The 25995-nt window shown below is 34.0% G+C and overlaps 3 protein-coding genes across 3 annotated transcripts; 2 read left to right on the top strand and 1 right to left on the bottom strand.

The window, feature by feature from the left end:
• Positions 1 to 992: 992 nt before the first annotated feature.
• On the bottom strand, positions 993 to 11158 carry LOC131644647 (uncharacterized). Its single transcript, XM_058915203.1, has 10 exons — positions 10909 to 11158; positions 10645 to 10817; positions 3692 to 3812; positions 3430 to 3482; positions 3217 to 3346; positions 2982 to 3127; positions 2715 to 2903; positions 2409 to 2638; positions 2131 to 2267; positions 993 to 1996 (listed from the first exon to the last, which is right to left on the bottom strand). Exons 1-10 carry the CDS (start codon positions 11035 to 11037, stop codon positions 1934 to 1936), a joined length of 1371 nt encoding a protein of 456 aa, XP_058771186.1. The 5' UTR covers positions 11038 to 11158; the 3' UTR covers positions 993 to 1933.
• A 1518-nt stretch (positions 11159 to 12676) lies between these two features.
• On the top strand, positions 12677 to 13039 carry LOC131659483 (uncharacterized). Its single transcript, XM_058928670.1, has one exon. The coding sequence runs from the start codon at positions 12677 to 12679 to the stop codon at positions 13037 to 13039; it is 363 nt and encodes a 120-aa protein (XP_058784653.1).
• An 11843-nt stretch (positions 13040 to 24882) lies between these two features.
• On the top strand, positions 24883 to 25995 carry LOC131659472 (uncharacterized). The gene has a single exon (XM_058928661.1). The coding sequence runs from the start codon at positions 24883 to 24885 to the stop codon at positions 25993 to 25995; it is 1113 nt and encodes a 370-aa protein (XP_058784644.1).

Here is a 25995-nt window from a genome sequence, read left to right as displayed (position 1 = left end):
TGTTGTTCATTAGCCTTATCATTTGATTATAAGTTTACGGTTAAAAAAGAACGACAAAATGATTATAATGAAGATTGGAGTGTTGTTTGTGATTGTGAATTAAAAAGTAGACGGATATACTTTGTCGATTACTTGTTTTGATTGATGGCATATGTTAATAATTTGTATTGTTTTTGTTTTATGAGAAAAAGTTATGTGGAGTTGTTTAGAACTTAATGTCATGTTCATTGTTTAAAAAAAAAAAAACCTAAATACTATTTAAAAAATTGAGTCATAAAAGAGTTTTTTTTATAGACAGAATTTTAGATTTTTTTTTTATTTTGGGAATTTTTTGTTGAAATTTTTTTTTAAAGGTTGTTTTTTATTTTTGAAATTTTTTTTAAATAATTTTTTACATTTTTGTTTAGTTTTTTTATTTAAAAGTTATTATTTTTTTATTTTTTTATTATTTCATTTTTTAAATTAGATTTTTTTATTTTACTTATTTAGGACCTTATGATCCTCTTTTAAATTTTAAGACCTTCTAACTTTAAGATATATGTATTTAAGGGCTTATTATTTTTAGACATTTAGACCCATTTGTTATGGACTGGGACTCAACTTAATTAGCATCCTAAATTGATACCTCTATTTTCAGGTGGTCCTCCTCGTCGCCATGCTGTACGTTCTTCTTTAAAATAATAACATTTCTTCATTGAATTTTGAGTTATAAAAATGAATTTTAAAAATATTTTTTATGTTACGTCATGGGCTGGTGGCCAAATGACCTTGATGAGGCTTTACCAGGCCGGTGGCCGTTTTGGAATCTTGCTACACATTATTCCCATGCACATTAATCCTTTTTTAAACCAAACATATAAGATATTTATTAACTAAATCACTTGAAAATGAAAACAAATAATTACTTCATCGTTTCTAAGGCATCTAGGCCTTAACTACTCTCCATTTCTTTCTTTTGAGAAATGGAGGGGATCTTAACTCCTATGAAATATAAACAATGACTGAAACACATATACACACTAATTAAATATCTTACCTTTAATAAAGAGACTAGAGGTTGTTTACCAAAATCCAGAATAAACGGATGGTCAAAGAATTAGGATCGCACTCTCAACTATGCTCGTCCGACACAATTCTCTTACGAATTTTTGTGGGACAAGATTAAACGGGACGGACATGCCCATTTTCCATCTCTAATTATTTTTACATCCAAGGATAAAAAAAATAAAATCTAATAACCACACCAAAGAGTTCTTCTACTAGTCGAAACTACAAAAAGATTCATAAGACTTTCTTTTAATAGGCAAGAAATCTATTAAAATGGAGTATAAGGGATACTCAACCCGATACAAAAAAAACAGAAAGACTCTATCTCGCAAAACAGAGGAGAGGATGAGTATTCCAAGTGTGAAAATTACAACCATCATTAATGGAACTACAAGAAGAAAACCAAGTCTACGATCTGAAAACAATGACTGTCATACAATCATCGAAAGAAGGAACCGCTTGAATGAAAATAATATCGTTTCTCGAAAGCCAAATACTCCAATTCAAAACTAACCATGTCACAGTTAAAACTTTTCTATTCAACACATTCTTCACTTTCTCAATATAATAGAAGAGTACTTTGAACTCCTCCAAAGACAACTCTTCAATGGGGCCTAACCAAATTAGCACTCTCCGCCAAATATTATCCGCAAAAGAGCAAGAGCCAAACAAGTGAGCAACGGATTCTTCTTAACCCATAAAAAAACACAAACAGAACCAAAAGGATCCGTGAACAAAATTTACATGACCCATTAATGACTAAAACAACGAATTTAAGAACCAACATTTTATTTGTAAAAGAAACATCATTTACACAACTCTTAATCAAACACTCCACAAAGTATCAAATAACTTCAAAATCACAAGTCACATTAATTCTTCAAAATCAATAACGATGTATAAGTAGTTTATATGCTTCCTTGTTCTTCGAGTATTCATGAATTTCAGCCTGCCATCACAAATTACATCACTAAGTTTCCATAAAAGTACAACTTAGAATATGAGTCATATGATCTAGTCTAGTGTAACACGTTTTTCATATCTTAAAATCTTATAAATAGAAGGGCATGTAGGTATATTTACCTTTTGAATTTCTTTAATGACATTCAATAACTTATCACCAAAAAATTCCACAAGGAAGTCAGCCTTATCAAGAGCTTCCAATGATTCTGAGAGTGATTTTGGCAATCTTTGAAGGTTATCTGGAGTAAGATTTGTATCTATTTCATGCATAAAAAAAGAGGTTTATTATTCAATAATTAATTAATATTTGTTACAAAGTTTTATTGATAAAAGTACTAAACAAATGTTAAGCAACCATCATGCAAATCATCAAACACTTATAGTTTATAGTATCTTACCAACAGGTTCAGGAAGAGAAAGATGCCGACGAAGACCATCAATTCCAGAAGCAATTATAGCAGATAAGCCTAAATATGGATTTGCAACACCATCAAATAGTTTAAACTCAAAATTACTCACTAAACCATTGGGAGTTCCAGGAGGAGATGAAACTCGCAATGGCGCATTCCTATTTTCATTTCCCCATAATAAGTATGACCCCGCTGTAATCGGTTGTAACCTATCATAACTGCAAACAAATGAGTAGTCGCGTAAGAAAACATATCATAATAATGTGTGAGTACTTATTAAAGAAATCTAGAAACCTGATAGGAAGTGGTGCTACAAATGGCAAAATAGAAGGAAGATGATGAAGAACTCCAGCCATGAATTCTTCTCCCAAAGATGATATTCCATACTTTGATGATTCATCAGATGCCATAAATACATTTTTGTCATTCTGCCACAGACTTAGATGGACATGGCATCCAGAACCCACGTCATCTAAAATGTACCTTCGAAATCACAACAAAATATTTAGGTTTTTGCTATATTTAAAAACCCTAACTCTCACATGTTACATTAGCACTTACTTTGGAAGAAAAGTTGCAATCAAGCCATGTTTTCTGGCAATTGCTCTAATAGTTTCACGCGCGTAAACTAAGTTGTCTGCAGCTTTAGTACAAATGGTGTATTCCAAAACCACTTCAAATTGGCCTTGTCCAGTTTCTTTGTGTAACTGAAATTTTTTCATGAAAAACAAAAATTCAGAAAATGGGATGCATGTGTAAGTATTCTGAGGGTGTCATTCATCCAAAGTATATTTACCTGTTCTACTGGAATGCCTATAGAATGTAATGCAGTCGTAATTTCACGAAGTATTGGGGAGGCAACATCGAATGATGACGAGCAACTGTAAGGACTTGAATCAAATGGTACCCATTCTTCTTTTTCTTCTCTGAATGGTTTTATTCATGTTTATAATTAATTGGTATGGTAAATTGCATTAATCAAATCATAAGATAATGTAGAATGGCCTACCTTGTTATGCTCTTCAAGAGAAAAAACTCAATCTCAAATCCTGCATTCACTACCTATAAGAAGACTATAAATTAATGATTGTTATTGAGTTTCTGCACCATATATCTACTTACTATTCAACATGACTAACAATTTTTTTAATAGAGTTAATCACTTAAAAAGTTATGGTAAAAGTGGTTTAAATTTGATCGTACAAAAATATTATTATAAATAAAACATTCGAGTATGTAGACTTTAAATAAGAAAAATCATTGCCACATACCAAATCAAATTCATCTTTGAGAATCTTGGAAACTCTTCTTAAGACATCTCTGGAACAATGTTCCCATGCTTGACCAGGTTTAACATTCAAATCACCCAAAACCATTTCATCTCGTTTGCTCCTATCATGTAATAGACTTGAATTAGTTTAAATAATTTACTATGTCTTCTCTAAGAAAGCTTGCATCATAAGAATATTTTGAAAGTCAAATTAAAAATTATTAGATTATGTATAGCAAGTTTATTATTAATATTGATTGTAAATGATTGGTAGAATTATTATTAGTTTGTGTGGTAGCTTCTGGTCCGACAAGGGTTAAGCATGAGGTCGAAACCTTTTCGCATGTTGTTGTCAGAATAATGCGTGTTATAGTCGAAGGTGTTCTAACATGCATTCGTCGATATATGCTAAGTTTGTTAGCATGTCGAATTGGGTCTGTCTGTTTAAGCTCAATTGTTTAATTTAGCCTAGCAGTCTATTAATAGACAAGTTTTCTTAGGTTGTTGAGAGAAGTTAATTGATGTTATTCAGTTGTAATCATTGTAACCCTAATTGAGTAAGTGAATAGAAAAATAGTTTTAACCAATTCTTCTTTTATTTGTGAAATCCTAATAGTGTTTCTTGTGTTTGTTCAATAAACTCAATCTTTCTCATAATTGTGGTTTGTTCTTGATGGCACTCAGTTACAACAAACTGGTGCGGTGAGCATGGAGAAGATGTTGTCAGCAAATTATGAGATTGAAAAGTTCATCGGAGTGAACGATTTCGATCTATGGCGCTTGAAGATGAAAGCCCTACTGGTTCAGCAGGATTGGTTAGTACCGTTGGAGGGATGGATGTTGCGTTAACGGAGAAGGAAAATACGATTATGGTAGAAAAAGCCCACAACACCATCTTATTGAACCTTGGTGATAAGGTTCTCCGATAGGTTTCAACGAAGACGACGACGGCGGGTGTGTGGTCGAAACTGGAAAGTTTGTACATTACTTACTCATTGGTAAATCGCCTCTACCTGAAGCAAGCTTTGTATTTGTTCAAGATGAGTGAAGAAAAAGTCTTTGTATTCATCATCGATCTTAATATTTAAAATATTGATGTCAAGATCGATAATGAAGATCAAGCGTTATTGTTGTTGTGTGTGTTGTCACGTTGTCATGCTCACTTCAAAGAAACTCTCTTGTATGGAAGAGAGTCGTTCACCTTTGAAGAAGTTCAATCTGCCTTGTACTCTAAGGAGAAACAAACGAAAGGAGGATAAACCATCTTCTGTTGGTGAAGGATTGTCCGTTAAGGTGAAATTCTTGAAGAAAGATGGCAAGTTTGACAATAAGAATGGTAAAAGTCAACAGAAGTCTTATAGTGGTGATGTTTCTATTATTCGATGTTATCACTGTAAGAAAGAGGATCATACAAGAAAGGTGTGTCTTGAACGCCTGAAAGATCATGGTGTGAAGGACAATGGTAATGCAACCATTGTGCAAGATGATTTTGAATCATTTGATGTTCTTGTAGTTTTGAACAACATTTATTTCAAGGAACGGACATGGATTCAGGTTGCACTTGACACATGACTTAAAACAAAGATGTATTTGAGAAATTTGATGATCAAGATGGTGGATCAATGCTGCTGGGAAACAACAAAACTTGGAAAATTGAAGGAATTGGATCTGTAAGATTCAAGCTCCATGATGAGTCAATAAAGCTATTGTGTGGTATCAGATATATACCTGATTTGAAGATAAATTTGATTTCTCTTGGTGAATTTGACAAGAAAGTATATGTTTTCAAAGCGAACAAGGTATCCTAAGGGTAATGAAGGGGTCGTAGGAACTCTTGAGAAGCATCAAAAGGCAAGGCATGTATATCCTTGTGGTAGAGGTTGTAAGTGGTTCAGCAGATGTGGTGTCCACAAAACCTGTGTCAAAGACTGAGTTATGGCTCAAAAGGCTTGGTCATGTCACTGAAAGAGGCCTGGTTGAATTATCGAAACAAACTATGTGGTGACAAGGTCGAAAAGCTAGAGTTTTGTGAAACTTGTGTATTTGGTAAATCATGAAGGGTGAAGTTTAAGCTAGAAAGGTAAACAAAAAACCCATGGATCCCTTGATTATATCCATGCTGATCTTTGGGGGACCTTCAAGGTGTCCTTCATATTTAGGTGTAAGATATTTTCTATCCATAATTGATGATTATTCCTGAAAGTTATGGGTATTCATCTAGAACACTAAGGAAGAAACCTTTGATAATTTCAAAAGTTGGAAGACTTTGGTCGAAAAAACAAATTGGCAAGAAAGTCAAGAGGTTGAGAACAAACAATGGTCTTGAATTTTGAAATGATGTGTTCGATAGCTATTGTGTTGTCTCTTATATTGCAAGGCACAAAACTAAGCTTTTGGTTCGACAAGAGATAACTTCTGGTCCGACGAGGATTAAACATGAGGTCAAAGCCTGTTCGCATGCTACTGTTAGAATAATGCATGTTGTAGTCAAAGGTGTTCTAACATGCATTAGTTGATATTTCCTAAGTTTGTTAGCATGTCACATTGGGCCTGTTTGTTTAAGCCTAATTATTTAAATTAGCTTGTAGCCTAAGTTAGCTTAGTAGTCTATAAATAGACTAGTTCTCTCAGGTTGTTGAGAGAGGTTAATTGTTGTTATTCACTTGTAATCATTGTAACCCTAATTGAGTAAATGAATAAAAATCAACTTTCACCAACTCTTCTTGTTCCCTCTTCTCTCCTTTTATTCGTGAAATCCTAACAGGGTTAATTATGATTGCTCAAGAAACTCAATCTTTCTCGTAGTTGTGGTTTGTTCTTGATGGCACTCCATTACAACAATATATATATATATATATATGTATATATATATATATATATATATATATATATATATATATATATATATATCTGTGTGTGTGTGTGTAATGAAAAGGGCACGACCCAAATTTATCATAGATCGTATCATTTTGGTTTGATTCAATTCTAGCCGAGAAGCAAGAACAGAGTTGTTTCCCTTCTCTGTTCACCGCCCACTTTCTTTCTTTATACAAATTGTCTCCATCCTTTCATCACGAGTACCACAAAAAATTCTAACAATAACATCTCTACCACCTCTAGCAGAAACACTTCCATTTCTCCTCTTTCACCAACAACTCATGCACCCTTTCACCATGCCCTCAATGTACCAAGCATATCTAATTTCATCAAAACCACACTGAGTATTGAAAAAGGCATGTATAACATGTCGTACAAACTCTTTAAAATTCTTGCAAGGGTTTTTCAAGTACTTGTTCACATAATTTCGTCCTTGCCGCTTGGATCTGCAACAACTCCCTCTCACAAAACCACTTATCCCCAATTGTGGTTTCATATTAATATTGTCGTGTTGCAGTAGATATAAGGAACAATATCTAATGATCTCCTCAACACCATCATAAAACACGATTCCACCATTGAAATTTCAAGGAATCTAATGTTCGACATTTCTTGTGATAACAAACATTCTAGGTCTCTCTACCTCGAGCAAGAGTTTTCACGAACTCATATGGAGCAATTCTCGGATGCATCCTTCTACTGCCAACATCTCATGTCTCTATCTTACCAACTAGATAATGTCGGTGCTTTTGTATCCAACGAGCAATTGGTCATTCAACTTATCTCAAGGCTCGGTGGTGCATATGCTACTCTCGGATCCCAAATTCGTCACGGGTATTTTCTTACTCAATTCTACAGAGCTTGTCCCATAATAATCTTGGAATAAACACCGGGGATGAAAAAGGTGTCGTGTTTCATCGAAAAATATTCTTTCATTACTTCTCACAATGACACATTGATTTACTCATCTATGTCTCATCCTAACCGCAGGGACATCATTAATAAGCGTGGAGGCCGAAGCAATGGTTGTGGCTATCACGGGCGAGGCAAAAGTTTTGGACGTGGAGGGGGGCACTATTTACCTCAGTACTGGCCTTTGCCTTTCTACCCGGATCAACCGTGGGCATATCATTCGTACCGAACCAACGTGATCACTTGGGATCTCCTCTATGGCAGCCATGGTCTACACCAGCTTGTCCATATCCGATAACAAGTAAGTCAAGCAAACAACCTGAAATTCTTTGTCCAAATCCATCTCACTAAGCTTGTGCCACAAGTGGAGCACCAACATACTCATATGCTCCAATTTCTCCAATTGATATTCAAGTTGGTATGATAACCTCTCGATTTTCTGTTCCTGAATATTATTGGTACATGAACATTTGAGCCCCTCTCGTATGACGATGAATAAAGGTAATCTCACATCTTATTTAAATATGATCCGCAATATTACTGTTGGTAATGGTAAAAATATTCCTGTTATTGGCTATGGACATGCATCATTACCTAACTCCCTTAATCCTCTAAAATTATCTATGGTCCTAAAGCACTTAAACTAATAAAATATCTCTTTTCTGTTCAAAAATTTACCATTGATAATGATGTGTCTGTTGAATTTGACTCATTTAGTTATTCTTTGAAGGATTTTCAGACATGTATACTTCTAATGAGATGTAACAACTCTCGTGACCTATATCTCATTACCTCGAGTCCACCTACTACATCCTTTCCACTAACTACCTATGCCGATTTATCCACTGAATTATGGAACAACCACTTTGGACATCCAAGAGCTCCTATATTAAGCTCACTACACCGAGACAACTTTCTTACATATAATAAGTCTCACAATAATTTCTTTTGTTATTCATTCCTTCTTGGGAAAAGTAAAACTACATTTTTGTAGCTCTTTGTCTCATACTTTACTTCCTTTTGATATTGTGCACAATGATCTCTTGACTTCACCGACTCTTAGTTCAAAAGGTCATCGTTACTATGTGTTATTTCTATGTTACTATACAAATTTTGTATGGAATTTTCCACTTCATACGAAATCTTAAGTTCATTCCATTTTCTTTAATTTTGAACTCACACTAATACACAATTTGAAAAAAAGAAATTAAATGTTTTCAATGTGACAATGACAAAGAATATGACAACTCTCTGTTTCATAACTTTTGCGAACAAAATGGAATGTCCTTTAGATTCTCTTGTCCACACACATCCTCGCAAAATGGAAAAGCAGAAAGAAAAAATTATACCATAAAACACATCATTCCTACCCTTCTTGCTTATGCTTCTTTACCTCTATCTATGTGGCATCATGTACTTCAAATGACCAGATACCTACACAACATCCTTCCCAATAAAATTTTTTCTCTCATATAACCCACAAAATTACTCTATCAAAAAGATTCCTCCTACTATCATCTTTGTGTCTTTGGTTGCCTTTGTTGTCCTCTCATCCCTTCCACTTCTAGAAATAAGTTATAAGCTCGGTCAACACCTGGTGTCTTCTTGGTATATCCCTCAAATCATAGAGGATACGAATGTTATGAGTTTTCTACCTGTAAAATATTTATTTCCCTACATGTTATTTTTGAGGAAAATACTTTTCTTTTTTCTAAATTAAATGCTTCTACAACGGTTAGTTATAATTATTTTGGATAATGACACACCCTTTGTCACACCACATGGATACATTACCCTACCTCGAAAACCACCACTTCAAACAACCCCAAATCAGCCAACATCATCATCCCCTAATAAAAGTTGTGCGACCTCCTATTATTAAAACACACCAGTCATTGCCTTATCACCTCCTTTTCACCATTCCAATCAAACCAAGTTCCCTCAAATCCAACCACCCTCACCATAAATCATAACTCACTCTCGTCAAATGATCACCGCACCCAATAAGGCATCGTTAAGCCTCACAAGCTTTTCAATTTTTATCCCCAAAGCCAAACTTTTGTATATCATTTACCTACAAATTTCGTTGATGCATTACATGATCATAATTGGAAAATGAACACGAGAGCCGAATATGACCTCTTATTAAAAACAAGACATGGTACTTAGGTACTATTTCAAATCGTCATCTACATCGATGGACACAGCGGCCTAACTCATTAGTTCCTTGGATAACCCTTATCATAACCCAACCGAATATCGTAACGTTATTGAAGCATTGCAATATTAAAAGTCTACAACATCTCCTATGTTATTCAACAAATGTGTTTATTTATGTAGGATCTAAAAATGTAACACATGTCGTCCTTGAAACGAATTAATCACTATCTTCGTGGTCCCATTGACTTCGGCCTCCTTTAATATTAAACTATTTCCTAGCTACGTTGAATTTGAATCATAACTTTTAGATTCACATGGATACTTTATTAAAAAAAGTTTATATTTCAATATCAAACTTAAATTATTTTGTACATTTAATTAATTAAAAATTATAAATGTTCTTTCTTCCATTTCAAACTAAATGATCTAATTGAAAAATTTATCTTGAAATAATTGATTTTTTCATTTTTCAATAATATCAAGTAACTTTTTTACCATTATACTTGCTAATTAATTTTACTTATATCGATTCAAATTTAATCTATTTTACTTTGCGTTTATCATTAAAAATAAATATACTAATATATAATACAAAATTTTAGTAACAATATGTGTCTCTATTTAATTTAGTTTTCTTCAATCGGCATAAAAATTTAATTTAATTTAGTTAACAACAACCAAAATATTTAATAATTTAATTTATAAGAATTTCTGATGACGACCTGCATATATAAATTTTAAAAATAAATATCGTCTCTTTTACGGTGGTTAAAAATCAAACGAAAAATTTATAAAATTCAAACAAAATTGTATTATTTTTAAAATTATAAAATAGAAAAATAAATAATAATATTTCAAAGTAAAAAATTGAAAATCATTTTGAAATAGTAAAAAAAAATTATAAAAACTGACCATATATTGTGATTGTCTTAGTTTCAAATCACATAAATAAATGTTTGCGTTTGGTAAGAAATTATTGTTATTGTGTTCATGAAAATTGTGTACCATGGAATTCTCCTTTTAGTAGATAAATCAGGTGTTACTCTTGCTTCACCAACTCGACCAACACTACAGCCAAGTGGAGCTCTATCCAAAAACGATGTCATCACCATAGTCACAAATGGTAAACCAACACCATTCTTTGCAACAACGTCGTAGAAACGCTTTCTAGGAATAGCCTGAAACAAAATTTGACAAAACTTCAGAACATAATAATAATAATATGAATAAAAAGAAAGACATAAGTGTTGTCTGAAACATGAAACTCACACGACATCTGTGTTGTCCTGAATGAGTAACCCATAATATTCGAACAAATGAAACTTCACTCTCTAACTCATCTTCTACTACTTCAATCGAGTCCTTCACTTTCATTAACCCGTTTCCATTCAAATCCATTTCCTCGCACTTTCTCTACTTTTTTTTTTTTGGGTTTCGTTCTCTTTTATAAACTCTAATCTCTACTTGCACGGATGGCTTATATTATAAAAAACAATATCTTTATAATTTTTGACTGAGTTTAAAGAAATGATAGTAAGACCCAAATTTGGTAAAAAAATATGATAGTAAGTAACATCCAAATTTGTTGTATAAAATTTTTGAGAGTGCTGGATAGTTTGTCCACTTGACTATCACATCTATTTATTTTTCAATATTATATATATATATATATATATATATATATATATATATATATATATATATATATATATATATATATATATATATATATATGATGGATCCAGGCCCGGCTTTATGCAGGAGCAATAGACACTACAACACAAGCCCTAAATTTTTGAAAAGTTTAGTTTTTTTTTACATTAATATCAATAAATATATAAATTGATATAAAAAATTTAGTAAATAAAAAAAATATTATAACAAAAATTCAATATAATAAAAAAATGAGATTAATCAAAGCCCAAATAATTATAATTAAATTTGTTTTATTAATACATAATTATATTTTATATGTGCCATTTTTATATATTATAATTGTATTTTTTTTAAATTTGGGCCTAATTTTTAAATTAGAACAGCCTTTCTGTCTGATTGGGCCGGCCTGGATAGATCAATTGAACTTTTAACCCAATGGAGAAGGAGTGAATTTGCAAGTTTAGAATGAATGAGTAAAATTAATTTAGAGTAAAAGTAAATTAAATACTTGAAATATCTAGAAAACATTGAGTTTTCTCTTAATTTTGCTATTTCAGTTTTTAGAGTTTCTTCTCCTTTCTCTATAACGAAAAGGGTTTCCTTTAAAAGTTTTTTCTACGGTGAAGCGTAGGTTTCGAAGTGTTTTCTATGGAAAATAGTCGTTTTAGAAAAATTCCACATCTTTCATAAAAGTATTACAAATAGTATACACACTATGTTTGACGGTGTAATTCTTGAACGGTTCTTGTAGTGGATGTTAGAAGTAGTTAAGCCAATTGAGTAACTAACTAGAAGCTAGTTATGATATTGGTTTAGAAGGTGTTAGACTTTAGGTGGTTGCTTGATATATAAGAAATTGATAATGTTTTGGTGAAACTATGCACAATTGAATAATAACTTGATTCGCATATTCTAACAAGTGGTATCTAGAGCAAGGTTTATGATCCACCGTTGAACTCTTTTTTCAAGAAACGCAGTTTAGTTTTCGTGTTGAGAAAGTTGTTATTCTCGTTTCTATTTCTCCTCCTCATATACACGTTCTTATCTGAATCATTTCCATGGTTGATTCATCCAAATTCTTGACACCGGCAATTCCAAAATTCGATGGATTTTATGATCATTAGGCCATTCTCATGGAGAATCTTCTCAGATCCAAAGAATATTGGGATTTGATAGAGAATGAAGTCACGATTGCACCACCAGAAGCAACATCAGCACAAAGAAAACTTGCAGACGAGAGCAAGCTTAAAGATCTCAAGACCGAAAATTATATTTTTCAAGCAATTGATCAAACAATTCTGGAAACGATTCTGAATCGAGACACGGTCAAAGTATCTGGGAGTCAATTGCAGACTTTGCGTCGAGAAATGAAGTCATTTGCATGAAGGATAACAAAACTGTTGATGAATACTTTGAAGGAACCTTAGCCATTGCAAACAAGATGTTTTCTCAAGGTGAAAAAATGGAGAAAACCACCATTGTTGAGAAGGTGTTAAGGTTCATGACCACAAAATTCAATTATATGGTATACTCCATAGAAGAATTGAATGATGTTTCAGAATTGTCCTTTGATGAGTTACAGAGCAGACCCTTTGTGCATGAGCAAAGAATGAAGATCAATCAAGAGAATGACGATGAACAAGTGTTAAAGATTGTAGGTTACAACCGAGGTGGTGTTAACAATCGAGGTAGAGGGCGTGGTGGTTCTCAACGTCGTGGTAGAGGAAGACAGAGTAAAGATTAGATTCATTGTTATAAGTGCCACAAGCTAGAGCACTATCAAAATGAATGTTCAAGTTGGAAAGAGAATGGTGCCAACTTTTGTTAAATTTGATGAAAGTGAGGAGTTGTTACTCATGGCTCAAAGGGAAAGCACAAAAAGCAATAGTCAAGCATGGTTTCTTGACTTAGGATGCAGTAATCATATGGTTGGAACAAAGGAATGGATGTTAAATTTTGATGAAAGGTTTCGTGAATCTGTCAAATTGGGAGATGACTCCAAAATGCAACTGATGGGAAGGAGTAATTTGAAGGTTCACATGAATGGCATCACTCAAGTGATCACTGATGTGTATTACTTTCTAGGCTTGAAGAATAATCTTCTAAGTGTTTGGCAACTAACGCAAAAGAATCTCATAATAGTGTTTGAAAATGGAGGTTGCAAAGTCCATGATGCTAATAAAGGATTGATATTAAGCATAAAAATCTCATCCAATAGGATGTTTGTTGTGTCTGCACCTATTTTCCTTCCCATGTGCATGAAAATTAGGTCAGAAAATATCACACATTTGTGGCATTGCAGATATGGGCATCTGAGCTTCAAAGACCTTGACACACTCATCAAGAAGGAAATGGTAAAAGGAATGCCTAGCTTGAAGGACTTGGAGGATACTTGTTGATATTTCTTGACGAGAAAGCAACATAGAGAACCCATACCAAAGCAAGCCACATAGAAAGCAAGGGATAGGCTTTAGCTAATCCACACAGATGTGTATGGACCCATCAGGCCTGCATCAAATGTTAGAAGCAAGTATTTCATCACATTCACAAATGATTTTAGTAGAAAGACATGGATTTACTTTCTGCATGAGAAAGATGGTGTTTTTAGTATTTTCAAACAATTCAAAGCCATAGTAGAAAAGGATTCAAGCCTTTACATCAAATGTCTTAGGACAGATACTGGAGGAGAGTTTACATCAAATGCCTTTAATGATTTTTGTAACTTCCATGGCATCAAGAGGCAACTAAAAACTGCCTATACTCCACAGCCCATGGAGTATCATAAAGAAAAAAAGCATGACTCTGATGAATGTAATCAGAAGTATGATGACAAGTAGAAATGTTCCTAGAATTTTTTGGCCTGAAGCATCCAAATGGGCAGTATATATGATCAATAGAAGTCCAACATTATCTACGAAGAACATGAATTTTGAAGAGGCATGGAGTGGTGTAAAGCCCTTAATACATTACTTCAAGGTCTTTGGGTGCATAGCTTATGTCCACTTCTTGATGTGCACAGAAAAAACTTAATGTTAAAAGTACAAAGTATGTACGCCTAGGGGTTAGTGAAGAATAAAAAGGCTACAAGCTCTATGATCCTATGAACAAAAAGATTCTAATAATAAAGGGTGTTGCTTTAGAAGAATCAAAAGGTGGTAATGGATCGAACATGACAAAGAAGACAGGACTTAATCAATCAGTAATATTGATAAAGAAGAAGTAAACATGGAGAATGGTGAAGTTCAAATAACCAATGGTATGGTGCATATAGAAGATGATGACTCTCAAAATGGGGGAACCAATGTAGAAAGTGCAAGTGTGGATAGTTAAACTAAAGAAGAAAGCAATTCTCAAGGGCAAGATCATACAGAGCTGGCAATGAAGCAAGAGAAAAACCATGCATAATTGATTGACTATGTTACAAACATAGAAGTGGTGGAATATGAGCATCTACGCAACCTAGTAGTGTTTTGAGTAGCAACGGTCCTCTCAATTATTATGAAGCAGTTAAGGAGGAAAAGTGGAGGTAACACATGGATTTGGAGATTGAGAGTATTGTGAAGAATAATACTTGGAGCCTAATCAATCTTCCATAAGGTGCTAAGAAAGTTGGTGTCAAATGGATATACAAAACAAAATATAATGAAAAGGGTGAATTAGAGAAGTAAAAAGCAAGGCTTGTAGCTAAAGGGTACTCACAAAATCATGTCATAGATTATAATGAGTTATTTGCTCCTGTGGCAAGATTGGATACTATCAGCACTGTATTAGCATTTGCAGCATGCAAGAAGTGACAAGTATACCAACTTGATTTAAGCATACTTCAATAAAGAGAATTTTGAAAAAATACCCTCATGATTATACATTGTTTGTGAAGCATGATGAAGACAAAATATTGATTGTTAGCTTGTAGGTAGATGATTTGATATATACAAGAAAAATCAACAAATGTTTGAAGGATTTAAGGAGTCAATGAGGAAGATGTTTGCCATGACAGATATGGGAAAGATGAGATACTTTCTTGTGGAGGAAGTAAAGCAAGGAAGGGAAGGAATCTTCATCTGCCAGCAAAAATATGCTAATGAAATACTCACAAGGTTTGGCATGGATCAGTGCAATAAATCTTGTAACTCTATAGTGCGAGGTTGTAGATTGACTAAGGATGAAAATGGCAGGCAAGTTGATGCCACTAGCTACAAGAAGATGGTTGAAAGCTTGATGTATTTTCTTGCTTCCAGACCAGACCTTGCCTATTTAGTGTGCTTTTTAGCTAGATACATGGAGACACCAACTGAAATACACTTGGTAGCTACAAAAAGAATCTTAAGATAATTAAAGGGAACTGCAAAACTTGGGAGTTTATTACAAAATGAATGATTAACTAGTATTGCAAGGATGGTCAGACTCAGATTATGCTTGAGATGGTGATGACAGGAAAAGTACTACATGGTATGTGTTCAAGCTTAGACCATGTTCTATATCATGATTTTCAAAGAAGCAACCCATTGTGACTCATTAAAACACTGAAGTTGAGTTTGTTTTAGCAGCAGCATGTTCTTGTCAGGCACTGTGGCTTCAAAGCATTTTGCATAAGCTTGGTCAGACTCAGAATCAAGGCACAACCATCAAATGTTTTAACACTTCCACAATCAAGTTGTCAAAGAATCTGGTAATGCATGGAAGGTGCGAGCATATAGATATGAGATTTCATTTTCTTAAAGACTTGACCAAGGATGACACAATTGAGATGAAACATTGAAGCACATGAGAGAAAATTGTAGATGTTCTAACAAAACTAGTGAAGCTCAAGACTTTCAACTACATCGGAGCAAGACTTGGAGTTTGTGTTATTTGAGTCTTGTTGATAGCTTGTACGAATCTAGTGTGTGTCTAAGTGTAATTTGTCATTTGTGGTTATTTCATATTAGAGGAGTGTGTTAGAGGTAGTTAAGCCAATTGAGTAACTAAAGTTAGTTATGAAGTTAGTTTAAAGGTTGTTAGACTTAGGGTAGTTACTTGTTATATAAGTATGTGATCCATATTGTAATGTTTTGGCTGAAACTTTGCACAATTGAATAACAACTTGATTCTCATATTCTAACAGTACAGTAGGGAACCGAACAATGTAATTAAGTTTGTTTTATCTAAAATAGAATATGTGGTTATAGTTTGTTTGCACAATTTTAATCAGAACTACAAATTATTTTAAAGAAAGACTAATACGCGACTCAGCCCAGTTATTTATTTGGTGACAAAACTTTCTTTAAAATAATTTTCTATTCAATATATTCAAATTTATAAATTTAAATATTAAAAATAATTTATTTATCCTTAATTTCATCAACTCTTATAATAAAATAAAGACGGAAAAAGTATATATGTATTTAATTATGGTAATGTAGTACAAATATTTTTTTATTGGAAAATGCTAATGAGTACCCCCAGCCCCAGGGCACTCATTAAGAGATTGGAAAGGAAAATTGTGCATTCTTTAAGAGATTAAAAAAATAAGTTTTTTTTAATAAATATGTGTATTCAATGAATTCAAAATAGAAAAAAATAACTTTTTTAAAAAATATTGTGTGTATTCAATGTATCAAACATATAAAAAAAATTATATTTGGAATTCTTAACCAGTGTCCGGAGACACTGGTTAGTATGACCCTTTTTTATTTATATGACTTTTTTAATTTTATTCAAATTATCAAAATATAAAAATATATTATTGTTCAAAGGTATTAATTACCTCGAGTCAATAATATTACCAAAAAAATTATGTTAAATTGTTTTTGAGAATCTCTTATCCCACCCCTTGGGATTCTTAGGTACCATGTGCGTTTACAAAAATACCCATTGTTTCTGTAGATGTATCCTCGGACACACCTTTTTTTTAATTTACGTTGGTTTGTTCCGTAGATGCACCTACAGAAGTTTTTCTGTCTTGTATCTACGGAAATATTTGACGTTAAAATCGCTCTAGATTCTTCTTCTCCTCCCTCATTCACAAAACTTTTCATTTTCACAAAACTCTCTCAAACTCTTTCAACCTCAAAAAATATTCCTTCCACCAAAGTTATTATTTTTCTCTCGAGTTCGACAGGAAATATCAACATCAACGATCAGCACACTCTAACTTGTTGGTAGTTTGATTTAATCAGCAAGTTTTCGAGTTTTCGAGTTATTTTCGAGTATTTCCCGTAATAGAGTTAGAATACACTTTTAGGTGTAGAAATCATTAGATAGTGTTAAAAACATATTTTAGAGACAATGTAGGTATTGTTTCTTTGTGTAAAATGGACGATCAAGGGCTCAAAATTTTGATTTGCAAGGTTTTGAATAGTACATACGCTATTGTTGCATTTTGGAAATTGCAGAACATTCTGTAGGTGCACAACAATTAAACATTAAGGATGTTCCGTAGATACAGCTCCAGAACAAACCCGGTTTTTATAAACGCTAGATGATTCTGCAGTTGTATCTACGGAAGCTTTCCACATTTGCATATGTGTAGTTAAATTTGTTTTTATAACTTAATTGTATCTAATTCGTATTTATTTGTTGTACCTTGCAGATATTATGACTGATGAAACGGACCGAGTGATACGTGGGAGGGTTGCCCAGCATGCCTTCGTGCGGCGTGCACAGAGCTAGATAATCTTAGATGTAGTTGACACCTCTATTCCAGCAGAGGCCTTGGTTGAGGCCACGCCCCGCAGACTACTCCGCAACTCAGTTCACACGCACCTTCCACTTCTACTTCTTCATCCAGGAGGCGTCGGGATGATGGTGAGGATATATCCTCGGTGCCCTCCTCTCGCAGATGTCGTCGGGACATGTTTGTGCCACCTCCAAGTGATGTTGCTCCTCCTGTGCCAACTCCATCCAATGTTGATTCTCCTGTGCCACCTCCTGATGGTATTGACCCACTACATGAAGATGCTGATGCGCCTGAGGGTTACCCGGGGGTCCCTCCGATTTGTCCCTCTTGACAGGGTACACTGATCATACCGTCGGACATGTCTAGGATAGAGAGGTAACATTACTTAGACTTATTATTTTGTTGTCCTCATTGGAAATTTATTACTTCTAACATTGCTTGTTATTAACAGTGGAAATTTCAGAGATAGGGCGCCCCAAAAGTTCTGTAACTACGGGTGGAAGATATTATCTCTAGAGCAGCCTGAGGAGCTGTGGTTCTAGGATGTCCTCACAGCATCTGATCTGGATGACCTATGTCCGATTAGGTACTCCACTATCCACAACAGAATGCTCATGGCATTTGCGGAGAGATGGCACTCAGAGACGTCCTCATTCCATCTTCCTCATTCTGAGATTACAATTATCTTAGACAACATCTCATGCCTACTGCATATACCTATCAAAGGTACCCTCCTCCGTCACAGAAAGATGACGAAGGAGGAAGTGAGAGAGCTTCTGATTGAGGAGCTCGGGGCTGATCCACTCGATGCGCTAGAGGAGGTGGATAAGACCTGCAGTGCGCATAAAAGGTTTTCCTTCTTGACGCAAAGATATGATGAGAAGTTAGTTGTGGTAGGACAGGCTGTAAGGTGGAGATACACAGACAACAGTTGGGAGAGGAATTCTTGTGGAAGACCAGGACTGTCGCAGGCATGTTCACTACTAGTGGTAACAATCCTATATCCTTCTACTTTTTTCACTACTTTTCATTCTATATTCGTGATAATGTTTGATCCATGTGTTTTTTATTTTCATTGCAAAGTTGGATATTACAGCACTTCCTGATGATCATTTGGTGGAGAGAAATGGATGGCTACACGGAGGCCTAGCCACGTGTTCGAGCCTTCATCCCCTTCAGAGGGAACCAAGCGGTGGAGTCTTACAAAGTATATTTGGATCGCATGGCTGCCGAGGACACCTGCTACGATTATTACGCTGCTCACCGAGAGACGCGCCCGTGGGATGACATTACACTATACTCTGGATGGCTGGCATGTAGTTCGACCATCATTATTCCCTATCTTCCGGAGTGCGTCATGCGGCAGTTGGCTACTGTCAGATGATATCTCCCCGCCCTTCTATCTATGCTTCTCTCGAGTTGACCCGTCGGTAGATAGATAGATGAGATATTTGCTGACTATCAGCAGCACATGGTTCTGGACGAGGCTCGGGCGACCAGAGCAGAATCATACTAGAGTTGCGTCGATGGGTACATCACTCGGTTCTTCACTATGTCAGACCTCTACATGGTCCCCAGTGCAGCAGGATCACTGCCCAGACCAACTCATCCGGAGATATTGCAGGAGCAGCAGTCTTTATTGGACCATACTCAGGATGTGCTTCCTGGCTGTCGTCAGATAGTTGATATAGCGCGAGAAGGCATTGAGGGTGGTTTCTTCCCTAAGGAGTCTGGTCAGAGACGTATATTGGATGATATTATGGAGGTGGCAGCACTGGTGTACCGTAGACATCGTGCCAAGACATGTTGGGTAGTAGATGGTAAAGGCAAAGGAGCCGGTAGAGGAGGTGATGGACGCAGAAGAGGTGCGAGAGGCAGAAGAGAGGATGCAGATGTTGTCCGACACACACAGTAGTGATCGTGCTGATTATTTTGATGTCTGTATTTTTATTACATTAATGTACTTTATTTTGATAATGTATATGACATATCACCCATTGGATGATGTATATGATGTATTATATAACATTAAGTTGACATTACACTAGTTTACGTACTTTTTTTGTTGTATTATTTTGTCATTAACAAAAAAATTAGAGTTTTGGAGTGAAACATAGTTGATTTAAAATATAAGAGAATGTTCCGCAGGTACATCTACGAAATATTTTATTTTTAAGACGTTCCGGAGCTTTATCTTCGGAAGATTCTCTGAACTGAATTAATTTACATTTTTTCAACGTTTACCATTTTAAACTATTTTCGTAGATGTAACACCGGAAAAAATGAAACTTTGATAAAAAATAAAGTGCTCTTGATGTGTATCTTCGAAAACAGACGTTAATGTAATTGCGTCATATGCCTAAGAATATTGATGGATGGATTGAAATATTGTTTTTTTTTATATGTAAAAAATATTTCAAATTTCAATACAAATCACTAGAATATCGCAAAAACCAAAACCACATTATGCTTAGAAAAAATATATATGATATGAACAATTATATTTGATTATTAATTGGCTGTACGTTCCCTCCCCATCTTAGGTTTACTTCTAGCGGGTCCCTCAACATATCAGTATCATTTTCAGGTGGAGACCTTTTCAATGTTAGCCTTTTTCAAGCTGGGACCTTATATAAATGTCATATTTAATTTATACACGATTCTTGACAAAATTAATAGTTAATTATTTTAATAGTTAACTTATACACGATTTTAACTAGGTGTTTTAATTTTTCAAGCTGGGACCTTATATAAATGTCATAGTTAATTTATAGGTGATAAGCTAGCTTATAGCTTATGGTTGATAGCTTATAGTCGATGACTAATTAGTGATAGCTGATAAGCTAATTAAAGTGTTTAGTAAAATTAGCGGTTTAACTAGCTGATAAATGTAAAAAGACATAAAAAGACATTTATTAATTAATAATTAAATGCACATTTAAAATAATTAAAATTTATAAGGGTATTAATGGAAAAAATAATAAGCTATAAACTAAAATGTTTTTTAAAATAGCATCTGAAAAATAAGTTATAAGCTAGTAAAATAAACTATAAACTCGTGATGAAAAGACTGATACCAAACAGGTCTTTTATTATCATACAAGCTTAGAAGCTATAAGCTCAAAATATAGCTTGCCAAACAGAGCCTTAGTGGTTTAACTAGCTGATAAATATAAAATGACATAAAAAGATATTTTTTAATTAATAATTAAATATATATTTAAAATAATTAAAATTTATAAGAGTATTAATGAAAGAAAAAATAATAAGTTATAAGTTAAAATACTATTTAAAATAGCGTCTGAAAAATAAGTTATAAACTAGTAAAATAAGCTATAAGCTCATGATAAAAATACTGTTATCAAATAGGTCTTTTAGTATCATACAAGGTTATAAGCTATAAACTCAAAATATGGTTTGTCAAACAGAGCCTAAATATTTGTTCTAAATTATCGGTTTTAAATACTTTATATGTAACTTATTTATGAATTCTTTAAAAAAGAATGCAAAGGAGATAGTTTTATATAATAGAAGAAATAATTTCAATTTTATTAAGATATTAATTTTTTTTATAGAATCCATTTGTTATATATTGAAAAAAAACAATATTTTATTTATATTTTAAACAATGGTTTTTATAAAAAAAATTATAGAATTTATTTTAAAATTCATTTTTTATTAATTAATGGAATAATTCAAACATTTAATATTAAATATTTCTTATCAAATATTTTAAAATATACAAAATCACATAAATCTTAAAAATATATTATATAAAAATTATTTTTATAAATACTATTCAAGAATGATGGTGTAGCCCCCTACATGGATATCGTTTGAAGAATCAAAGAAAAATAACACCAAATTGCAAAAAAGTTTGAATTCTATAAGGATTTTTTGAAAAATAAAGTTGTGTTATGTTGCTTTGTATCACCTTATTTTGTTATATTTTATGTTTATTATTATTATGGCCGAATATCATTTATTTTAGTTGTTATTTGTCGCACTGAAAAATAGAAGATCAGTTTATTGATTAACCTGACTTATAAAATAAGAAGTCACCACCGAACTTTATTATTTTTAAGGAAAGGGAAAAGATCAAAACCCTAAGTAAACATGCAAAACAATAAAAGCAAAACAAATAAGAGATTAAAGGTACGGGGGTTGGTTATACAAAGGGAAGATATTAGCATCCTATGTATCTATATTACTCTATAGGAACCTCTTGTTTATATCTGTATTCTTTTTGGCTAAAATGATTTGTTTGTAAAAGGATTGGGAAATGAGAAAAGAAATTTTTTTTTTTTATGATTTTTTTATTGTTTGAAAAGACATAAAGTCTTATTCCTACGCACCAATGAATGATCAAGACTTCATAGTTCGTGGTAAAAATAACAAAAGGGTTTGTTGTGGTTGATTTTTAAAGAAGAGACAAGTTGTCATCTTAAGGAAAATACTCGACTAATCAACCCACAAGTATGAGAAGATGAATCGTTGCATCATCATGAGGGAAGAGCTCTAACTTAGATATAAGATCAAAAAGTATGCCTACTAACCCCCTAAGTGGAAAAGAATCAACAACATTTCAATCATTACTATGGTGATAAGAGATTTATCTCAACTATGAAGATGACTCATGTCTAATCTTTTGATAAAAAATTTAAATAGAAAAAGTCAAAGTAGCAAAAAGACTTGAGAGCAGCTTATTTATAGACTACAAGCTAACTTAAACCCTAAGCTAACTTAAGTAACACGCTAACTTATACAATTGCAAATAGGGGTGGTAATAGGCTGGGCCGAGTTAGGCTTTGCCAAGCCTGTTAAAAATTTCGAAGCCTATGTCTGGCCTGTAGCCTATGGTAGGCTTGTTTTTTTTGGCCTGAGCTTGACCCTTTTGAAGGCCTGATTGGCCTATTATCCTACTTAAAAGCCTATTTCATTTGAACAATTGTAAATAAGTCATTCAACTCAACTTTATATAGACTAACAAATTTAAAGATCAGCGAGATTAAATGTTTGTTTGCATTGACTTATTTGAGTTTATTTAGTAGCATAAAATTTGTGATACTATTTGTTTGAGAGAACTTATGGAAGAAACTTATGACATTGTTCATAAGATTTTTTTCATCTTATTTTCATAATTTCTTCAAGATAACTAAGATTTATTTTTATATTTTAATTCAAAGTACAAAATACAATATAATAGTAATAAAACTATTCATATTTATTTAAATAGGTCGGTCTCATATACTTAAAAGGCTTTTTATATGGCCTGTGGTATAACCTTTTTAGCTAAATAGACTTATAAAAAAGCTTAGGCCTTTTTTATTTATATAAAAAGCCTGACCTGGCCAAGGCCTATGTAGGCTGAGCTGTAGGTCCCTGTTAGTCGGTCTGGCCTATTCCCACCCCTAAGCTAGACACATACTTAGACTACAACATGCACACCTTCAACACCTACATGTTTGAACATAATTCGACTACAACATGCATCTAACCATGTCGAATCATGAAGCTGTCTCTGATGAGTCTAGAGTTCAATCTAATATACTACCCAAAAAAGACGGAAAAAGTATATATATGTATTTAATATGGTAGTGTAGTACAAATATTTTTTATTTATATAATTTTCTTAATTTTATTCAAATTATCAAAATATAAAATATATTATTGTTTAAAAGTATTACCTTGAGTCAATAATATTAGCAAGAAATTATGTTTAAATATACTTTTTTAATTTTTTTTATCCTTCTATTTCAAGAAATTATGGTGTCTCCGGTGACTACTACCCCTCCAACACCGGCGGCACTACCGGAGAAGGAAACAGAGGAACCTGCAACTGAATCTGCAAAAGAACCAGATGCGATAGTGGTTAATCAAGAAATCTCAAAGAAAGCAATTGATAGTGATAATTCGAAATCGGAGAAGAAGGAGAATGACGAACCTAGAAAACTGTGGGTTGATGTCATTAGCGGGAATCGGAATCCGGCGAAGGGGAGAACCATGACGTATGTTCCACCAACCATTGTGAATGGGGAAGTGGATATCGTCATCGAGAAATCTGATGTTGAATCGGAAGTCCGGTTTTGGGAGAATGCTTTGATTCGGTATATGCTAGGGGAAGATCTGGGTATGTACGCCCTGAAGAGTTTCATGATGAAGGCATGGAATTTCATCCAATTACCAGATCTTTTCTATCATGATGTTGGATACTTTATCCTTCGGTTCAAGACACACGATGATATGGATGTTGTGCTTATGCAAGGTCCTTACACCATTCGCAACATTCCAATGCTGTTGCGAGAATGGAGGCCTAATTTCAATCTCAAGAAGGACCTGCTTCGCACTCTACCTATTTGGATCAAACTCCCACAATTACCACTACATCTATGGGGAGCCACAAGTTTGAATAAGCTAGGTAGCGCCATTGGCATACCACTAGTTACAGATGAATGTACCACTCATAATTTGAGAGTGTCATATGCGAGAATTCTGGTCGAAATTGATATCACACAGAAGCTGCTTGATGAAATTACCATCACTGATAATGAAGGTAGAAAGAGAAAGCAGGCTATTGAGTATGAATGGAGACCTAAATTTTGTGAGAGATGCCAGAAGATTGGACACCAATGTGAGACTATTGTTCAACAGAAGATATGGCAGCCAAAGAAGAAAAAGGATGAAGCTGAAATACAAGGGCACAAGAGACTAGAGATTACACAGCCAGAGACTAGTGCAAGGCCAGAGGAAAATGTGAATCTCAAGAAGCAAGAGGAAGAAGAAGGACTCTAGACACCTGTGAGTAAAGCAGCTAGAGATAGAGGTAAGGGCATCTTGCAAACTGATCATGCTGATAGTGTACAATGTATTAATGGTTTTGGGGCTTTGGGAGCTTTGAATGGCTCACAAATTCCCTTTGATCGAGGACCATGTTAGCTGCTTGGAACATTAAGGGGCTGAACAAAGCTGATAAGCTTAGGGAGATTAGCTCCCATCTCCTAAAGCTACAGCCTGATATTATTGTTCTTATTGAAACTAGAGTCAAGGAAAGTAAAGCTTCTATGATAAGGAATAAGCTAGGATTCAAAGGTAACTACATTGACAACTATTGCCATCATGGTAATGGAAGATTGTGGGTTGAGTGGAATCCAAATAAAGTCAGTGTGAGACATGTAAGTAGCTCGAGCCAGTTTATTCATTGTAGTGTGTATGCTATTGATGGTAGTTTTAATTACTGGATGACTGCCATATATGCACATAATAAGCTGATACATAGAAAGAAACTTTGGAAGGATTTGGAGGATATCGATAAGAATCAAACTGGACCCTGGTGTACTGTTGGTGATTTCAATAATGTGATGTCAAGCCAGGATAGGATTGGTGGGAACACAGTTACTGAAACAGAATATGAGGATCTAAATATTATGGTGGAGAATACAGGGCTAGGAGAAATGGATAGCAAGGGTGAATTTTACACCTGGACAAATAAGCAAGCCAATAACCCCATCTACTCTCGTATTGATAGATTGTTGGCTAATGCTGAATGGTTCCACACCTATAATCAAGCTACCCTCACGATCCTTCCCCCTCATGTCTCAGATCATGCAATGTTGTATCTGCAAATGCCTACAGCTCCTGGTGGTAAGAAACAATTTAGATTTAACAATTGTTGGGTTGAAGCTATAAGCTATCTTGAGTGTGTGGAAAGAAACTGGAACCAGCCTGCTAGAGGCCCTCCTATGCAGAAACTATGGTTCAAGTTTGAGAGACTGAAACCTGATTTGTTGAAGCTGCAGAAACAAACAAATGATATTCAGAATAAAAAGACTAAGGCAAGGGAACTGTTGGACCAGGCTTATGAAGAACTTAGGTGTCATAAAATGGATCCTAACATTATTGCTTTGGTAAAGACCAAGACTGAAGAATTGCTATACTGGAATGAGATAGAGGAAAAAATGCTACAACAAAGAACTAAAATTGATTGGATCAGGTTAGGGGATGGAAATAATGCTTATTTCCATGCTTGTGTAACACCCTTCTAA

This window comes from Vicia villosa, linkage group LG1 (assembly GCF_029867415.1).
Source record: "Vicia villosa cultivar HV-30 ecotype Madison, WI linkage group LG1, Vvil1.0, whole genome shotgun sequence".
In the NCBI taxonomy this organism is placed as follows: domain Eukaryota; kingdom Viridiplantae; phylum Streptophyta; class Magnoliopsida; order Fabales; family Fabaceae; genus Vicia; species Vicia villosa.
The sequence above is the reverse complement of the archived record's forward strand: the minus strand, read 5'-3'. Positions and strand labels throughout refer to the sequence as shown.